Below are 8324 nucleotides of genomic sequence, written 5' to 3' on the forward strand. Positions count from 1 at the left end.
TAAATGTCACTGGTCCCAAATAAGTCAGATCTGTCCGTCGCAATACAGCTAAAATCACAGATCACCGGCATCACTAGTAAAAGAAATTAATAAAAATGCCATAATTCTTTCCCATAGTTTGCAGATGCTATAACTTTTGCACAAACCAATCAATATACTCTTATTGCAATTTTTTGTTTTTTACCAAAAATATGTAGAAGAATTCATATCGGCCTAAACTGATGAAGAAATGTGTTCAAAAAAAAAAAATGGAGGAAAAAGGGGATATTTATTATAGCAAAAAGTAAAAAAAATATATATTTTTTCAAACTGATGCTCTTTTTTTGTTTTAAGCGCAAAAAATAAAAACCGCAGAGGTGATCAAATACCACCAAAAGAAAGCTCTATTTGTGGGAAAAAAGGGATGCAAATTTCATTTGGGTAGAGCTTTGGAGGACCGCGCAATTGTCAGTTAAAGCGACAAAGTGCCAAATTGTAAAAAGTGCTCTGGTCAGGAAGGGGGTAAAATCTTCTGGGGCTGAAGTGGTTAAAGCTTAGAATACTAGAGAATTGAGACACCTGGTTCTAAGACTAAAGATGTATTTTGGACAGCTGATACGAGCTTACTGGGATTTTCCCTACATCTCGGACAATGGGGAGATTTACTAAAATCGGAGAGTGCAAAATCTGGTGCAGCTGTGCATTGTAGCCAATCAGCTTCTAACTTCAGCTTGTTTAATTAATCTGAGAAAAAAAAAAAAAAACACAACAAAAACATGGAAGCCGATTGGTTTCTATGAAGACCTGCACCAGATTTTGCACTCTCCAGTTTTAGTAAATCAACCCCAATTCATGTTATGTGATGTTTATGCAGAAGTCATTTTTTACATCTATTACATTCAGAGATTGGTATGGGCCCTTTATAGCTCTTTTGCATATAGGACCTAGATTTTAAATGGCATATTGTTTTACCATGGTATAGTAACTGCGTTTTCTATAAAAAAAAGATTTAAAAAAAAAGTGGAGAGCTGGCCGATTCATTTTAAAATATCACAGCTGCTATTTAGAACTGTGAGCTTGTTTTCGGTCTGTATCACACTGCAATACCTAGGCAAATGGCGGTAAAGGAGTTCTCTTAGAAATCCAATGATTCAGTAAAAAAAAAAAAAAAAAAAATGGACTTTAAAGACTCTGTACATAAGGCAACACAGTTAGGAAATAAAGACAAAGATACAAAATATATGCATCACAATATATTGGAAAAGATACATAGATTGATTCTGCTTCCACAATTATATAATCACAAAGATCATGCACCATAATGTGCTAAACATGAACTATACATAGTCCATAGACTGATTAGCGCGCATTCATTGGAAACTCCAACCGACACGTTTCGCAGCTTAGGTCCCTGCTTCTTCAGGAACCACGAGGTGCCCTGGAGTTGGTATTTGTTATCTTGTCCTAGCAACATACTGGAAACAGGCTACATTGCTGCCTGATTGTGGATCTGCCACGCATAGTCCAGTGTCTTTGATGTCATCTCCCATCCTTGTTGGTCAGGGCATAGTTTCCATCGGTGAACTGACATGGATACAGGGCACCAATTATATTGACATCCCTATGTTTTAAGCTGTGATATGCCCTTAATCTGTTCCTGAACAAGCAGCGACCTAAGCTGCAAAACATGCCGGACTTGGAATTCACAATGAATGTATGAGAATTAATATATGAACTATAGTATAGTTCATGTATAGTTTGTTTTTAGCACCCTATGGTTACTGATCTTTGTGAGAGCTTTTGGTCGAAAATTTCTGACCGTGTGTATGCTCCATCGGACTTTTGCTGGCGGAATTTCTGCCTGCAAAAGATTGGGAGCAGGTTCTCTATTTTTCCGACGGAAAAAGTTCAGATTGGAAATTCTGATCGTCTGTAGCAATTCCAACGTACAAAATTCCTACGCATGCTTGGAAACAATTCGATGAATGCTCGAAGGATTGAATTTCATTTTCTCGGCTTATCGTAGTGTTGTACATCACCGCGTTCTTGACAGTCAAAAGTTCCGAGAACTTTTGCGTGACTGTGTGTATGCAAGCCAAGCTTGAGTGGAATTCAGTCGGACAAACCATCCAAGATTTTTCCAACGAAAACTGATCATGTGTACGCAGCCATAAGCCTTTTTCTGACGTTTGTTGCTTAGGAGTTAAAATCAGTATTTTCTGCTAGAAAACTACTTAGGACCCTCAAACATACATATACACACATATATGTTTGAGGGTCCTAAGTATGTATATATATATATATATATATATATATATATATATATATATATATATATATATATATACATATATTATATATTAATTTTTTTTTTTTTTTTTTTCCAGCAGCAGTCGTACCAATATTTTATGTCACACTGTATTCGCACAGCAGTCTTTCAAACTAAATTTTTTTGGGGAAAAAAATAAAAAATACTTTGATAAAAAAAAAAAAAAAACGAAATAGTAAAGTTAACCCAATTTTTTGTATAACGTGAAAGAGGATGTTACGCCGTGATTTGTGATCTTTATTCTAACAAAAGAAGAAAAAAAAGCGAGATTCAAATTTTTCCCAGGATCGTGCAGCTCTAATATACAGGCAGTCCGAGTTACAAATATCAAACTTACAAAAGGGAGGGAGAAAACAGTAAGTGAGAGGAATTCTACCCTAGGAAGGGAAATTCTCTGCTGTAAGAGTTATGGGGAAAACAGTATCTCAGCTGAACCTTTCATACTCCATATTCCCATTGCACACGGTCCTGGATAAGCTCTAGCAGGTTTGGGTGCTGCAGCAACAACCAGCTGGGAACTGGTTCAGAAAGTCACAATGGAGATATTGCCAGCACACCATGGCTCGACAATATAGCGTCCAAATGGATTTTATTGCATGATCACAACACAAGACGACGAAGGGGCCCTGCGTGGCTCCAAATTGTTCCACTGAAGCTTTATCACCAATTCTGGTTTCCACAACAAACCAAAATTTTCAATTGTCACAAGGAATAGGGGCACAGACAGCAAAAACAAACATTACAGGGGCGTTAACCCTTCCCTATGTTATCCAAAAAAAAAGAAAAATTACGTTTTTGGTTACACTTTAAAAATGTACCCGTTCAAACTTCCATACAAATTCAACTTAAAGCTTAACTCCATTTTTGTTGAGAAAAAAATAAATAAAAAAAAAAACACTCCCCTCTGGGCGATCTATGTACATTGCAAGGATTACAACAACCTTTGTTGCAGATTCCTACCTTTTGTTATTCTGAAGAAATCCCTGTGTGTTTGTATGTGCCTCTGTACTGAGTGGGTTTAATGGGAGTGGTTTCATAATTATCTGTCAGCTGTGGTGGCTGCAGGGCTCTAATGAGGAAGGCGCTGGGCCTGCATCCCTTTAGGCGTGTTCCTATAAGAAATATTTCACCAAAAATGACATTTTTGTTGCAGGGGATGCTGGAAATCTGACTTGTATCTTAGGCAGATTTCTGGGAAAATTGGTGAGCCAATCACACAAGCAGGAAATGAGGTTTCTGGAGAGGAGTCAGTACACATTCTGTGTACTGAACAACTCCATGTAGTCATAGTGCATTGCATATATAGAAATTTACAGAGGCTGCAGATTGAAAAAGAAAGGTAATTTTTAATAACATTATATTATAATTACAATATGACTTTGCAATTGTGCACGCTATATTTTTTCTTTATTTGCTACGAAGGTTGAGCTACCCTTTAAGAACAAGCCTAAAGAACCGATCTAGTTTTTTACCCAGGGACTGGCGGTAAATAACTACTTTGGCTGAGCTTAAACACACCTGGGGACTTCAGGTGCCAAACAATAGGTTTAACCACTTCAGATTCGGCTGCTCAATGACCGGACAATTTTTGCGATTGGCACTTTAACTGATAATTGCACGGTCCTGCGATGTGGCTCCTAAACAAAATTGACGTCCTTTTTTCCCTGACAAATAGAGCTTTCTTTTGGTGGTATTTGATCACCTCTGCGTTTTTTATATTTTTAGCTATAAACAAAAAAAGAGCGACAATTAAAAAAAAAAAAAAAAAAATATTTTGTACTTTTTGCTATAATAAATAACCCCCCCCCTTTTTTTTTAAAGCTAATTTTTTCTCAGTTTAGGCCGATATGTATTCTTTTACACATTTTTGATTAAAAAACGCAATAAGCATATATTGATTGGTTTTCGCAAAAGTTATAGCATCTACAAAATAGGAGATAGATATATAGCATTTTTATTATTTTATTTTTTACTAGTAATGGCGGCGATCTGTATATTTTTATCATGAGTGCACCGTTATAAAGGACACCTTGGACAATTTGACACATTTTTGGGACCATTGGCATTTATACAGCGATCAGTGCTATAAAAATGCATTGAATTACTGTAAAAACGTCACTGGCAGTGAAGGGGTTAACCTAGGAGGCAATCTATGGGTTAACTGTGTTCCCTGGGAGGCGATTCTAACTGAAGGGGGGGCGCACTAGAGGAAGTGAGGGATCGTGGTTCCTAGCCAATAGGAACACACAATCTGTCACGCCTCTCAGAACAGAACAGGGAAGTGTGTGTTCTGTCTTTCGTGCTCGCAATTGCTTGTGGCCAGCGGTGATCGCGACTGCCGGGTGCGCGTGCCTGCTATCCCGATCCCACGAGCCGAGGTATAGCTACGACGGTTCGCGGGGTTGTGCCGACCTGGCGCAGTAAAATGACGGCGGCTGGCCGGCAAGCAGTTAATATGTGGTTGTAAACCCGTTTAAAAAAAAAAAAAAAAAAATGACCTGCAAGACAAAGGCATAATGAGCTAGTATGCAAGCTTGCCTGTAGTACAAAGTGGTTGTAAAGGGTTTACAACCACTTTATCAAGTAAAAATGATAACTTTTGTTAATTAACAACACTAAAATATTAGGATGAATGAAATTCCTTTTACACAAAAAAAAGGACATACTGTAATACCTATACATATAAAAGCATTATCAAATGAAAATTATATATATAAAAAAAAATTAAAATTATGCATGTGTTAAAGTTATTGGAAAAAAAAAAAAAAGGGATGTGGTGCTACAACCCATCTGTTAGTCTTGCATACACAGTTTATGATATATATATACACACACACACACACACACACACACACACACACAATGTTCAAATTTTATAAATAAAAATCTTTTAATAAAAAAAGAAGAACTTAGAGCGTTCAGTTGAGGATTTGAGTACAAAATGTTATAATTGTGTATGCCAGTAGTGTAACCTAAAAAGAAAATGAGAAAAAAAAAAAAAAAGAAAGAAGACAGTAAATCCTGGGCACCAAAGGCAATAAAGCATGACACCAACTCTACATTGCTGACTAAGCTCCATTATTCAAGCGAACTTACATCATTATTCACTATCCAAGGGAACAGGAGAAGCACACATGTATATGCACATGCCTAAAAACATACTATAGACAGCACTGAGAACCTATTCGTGAAAAAAAAGACCTCTACCAAAAACAATTATTTTTAGGCTGAAGAGTAAAAGGTGCATTCCAGTAACTTAAAGTGTTACTAAACCCAGGACCCTGCATTCACTATATCTGCACTCTCAAAGTACACAGAATATGGAAATACAATAATGTTAAAATCTCTTTTCTCATCAGCAGTATATAGCATTCTTGTGACTTCTATCAGTTTCTGGTTAAAGCTTGTAGTTTTTACTCTCCCAACTGTCTTATGAAGCTGACCCTCTGTCTGAACAGTGCCGATTGGCCCTGTGCTGATCACATGCACTCCCTCCAAAAAAAAAAAAAAAAAATCAAAAAAAAACCACTCTGGCAATACATACCAAAGTGAAGATGGGCAGAGTGACTCCAAGGCTCTGCCTTATCAGGAGAGGGTTTGGGGACAGTGGAAGAAGGGGACAATCAGAGAAGACAGGATCAAACAGCCTTTTTACACAATGCAGAGGAATAACTCCTTAGGTTCCATTGTGAGTTTTACAACTTAACAAGCACTTTACTGTTGTGAGTTTAGTAACACTTTAAAAGATCTAAATATATGATCCAACTCCTTGAACCTTACCCCTCGTTTTGCTAATGCTGCCAAATATTAGAATATGGTGCAAGCATCAATGACTTCTTTGGGGAAACTAAAACAACAAGACATAAAAAGCAGCATGTTCACAGGGAGGCTGCAGGTAAGAATAAGTTGGCCCCGAGTTTTCCCTATGCAGCCTAAACTAAATTATTCTGGGTAGAAGCCTTCTTTAAAGTGCATGAAAGTGACAGTGATTTTTTTAAGAAATATAACCAATGACAGCATTTTGCTGCATTCTCTTTGCTGGACAATTTCTATTTACAAGGACACATTCTGAATTAGTCCTCTAAAGCTTTACATAAACATTATGCAAGTTACCAGAGTATGTTTTTGTGCAGGTCACTGTGGTACATTTGGAAACCTTGGGAGTATTGTGGAAATGCAATGATTTGGAGCTCCACATTCTCATTTCATTTTTAACAAAAGGTGATATAACAAAAAAAAAAGAAAAAAAAAAGAAAAAAAAGAAGTAGAGTTAAGGCAGAAAGGCTTAAAGTCCGTACTTTTGCTATGTACATACATGTCTCATGTGAAAGTTCACTACATATTCTGCATTAGTCCTCTGTACAGAAATTGCAAATGGTTCAAACGGGTGAAAGGTAAAAGCCACAAGCCTGCGCACGGTGTGGTTGATGGGTCGTCCAAGAAGGCCAGCCTGAATTTTAAACTTTAGAAGTCCAGAATCTCTGGCATAGAACCTAAGAAGAAAAAAAACAAAAAATAAAACATAAGCTCGAAAGTACACTATAACAACAAAGTCAATATTTTATATTTTCAGAAATCCCTTTATGTAGGCACAAAACAAGTATAACATCTTTATAAACGGTTTCTTTCTGAAAATTGTGTTTGCCAATAGAGAAAAGGGCGCCGATAATATCGCTGAAAACGCATGCATTTTTACTACGATTTTACTGTGCTTATGGTGTTTTTCATAAGTCAGGCGACTCAAAAACCGCATCAAAAATGTAACAGGTGTGTTATTTATGCGTTCTTGCTGCATTTTCAATGTATTTTAATGGGAGGTGCGTTTTTGGTGCAGGTTTTTTTTAACTGACCAAAAATGCAGCAAGCAAGATTTTTAACCACTTCTGGACCTTCTCACGATGATATACATCAGCACTTTGAAGAGGGATATTGTTGTTATGGCAGCAGTTAGCTACTATAGCCCCGGTATCCTCATCTTCAGTGAGCGGTTTCAGATAAAAGTGGTCTCAGTGGTGGTCTCGCGGCAAGATCGCTTTTATCTGTGGCGGAGGCGATCAGACCCTTCTACCCTTTAGGTATGGAGATGAGTGAGGGGAAGATGGCCCCCACCCGGCTCCTCACCACTGCAGGGCGGAAGCGCCGTCAAAATGACGCTCTTAAAAAAAAAAAAAAAAAAAAAAAAAAAAAGGGCCATTTTTTATTTTTTTCAAAAACAAAAAAAAATTTTTTTTTGTTACTGCATTTTAGTGTAAATGAGATCTGAGGTCTTTTTGCCCCCACATCTCATATTTAAGAGGTCCTGTCATGCTTTTTTTTCCTATTACAAGGGATGTTTACATTCCTTGTAATAGGAATAAAAGTGACAATTTTTTTTTTTAAAGAACAGTGTAAAAATAAAAAAGTAAAAAAAATAAGAAAAACATTTTTTTTTAACACGCCCCGTCCCACCGAGCTCCAGTGCAGAAGCAAACGCATACATGAGTAGCAGCCGTATATGAACACTGTGTTCATACCACACCTATGAGGTATCACTGCGATTAGTAGAGCGAGAGCGATAATCCCAGCCCTAGACCTCCTCTAACTCAAAACATGCAAATTGTAGAATTTTTTTTAAACGTTGCCTATGGAGATTTTTAAGGGTAAAAGTTTGACACCATTCCACGAGTGGGCGTAATTTTGAAGCATGAGATGTTGGATATCAATTTACTCGGTGTAACATTATCTTTCATAGTACAAAAAAAAAAAAAAAAAACTGGGCTAACTTTACTGTTGTCTTATTTTTCAATGCAAAAAAAGTGTATTTTTCCCCCAAAAAAGTGTACTTGTAAGACCACTGCGCGAATAGGGTGCGAGGGATATTTCATGTTTGGGGCTCTAAGTAATTTTCTAGCAAAAAAAACTTTTAACTTGTAAACACCAAATCTCAAAAAGAGGCTTGGTCCTTAAGTGGTTAACACAACAACGTAAGTGCAATGGACCAATGTGAAGACATGCATAGAATTTAAAGGGATGCTTT

At 37.0% G+C, this 8324-nt stretch overlaps 1 protein-coding gene across 1 annotated transcript in view; it reads right to left on the reverse strand.

The window, feature by feature from the left end:
* Positions 1-5173: 5173 nt before the first annotated feature.
* Positions 5174-8324, reverse strand: part of DET1 (DET1 partner of COP1 E3 ubiquitin ligase) — a 32690-nt gene continuing 29539 nt past the window's right edge. Inside the window, exon 3 of the mRNA XM_077468320.1 lies at positions 5174-6801. Coding sequence (XP_077324446.1) covers positions 6612-6801 — 190 coding nt within the window. The 3' untranslated portion in view covers positions 5174-6611. The remainder of the gene's footprint in view (positions 6802-8324) is intronic.

This window comes from Lithobates pipiens, unplaced genomic scaffold (genome assembly GCF_037356315.1).
Source record: "Lithobates pipiens isolate NorthernLeopardFrog02 unplaced genomic scaffold, aLitPip1_a1.2 Scaffold_8, whole genome shotgun sequence".
Lineage (NCBI taxonomy): Eukaryota > Metazoa > Chordata > Amphibia > Anura > Ranidae > Lithobates > Lithobates pipiens.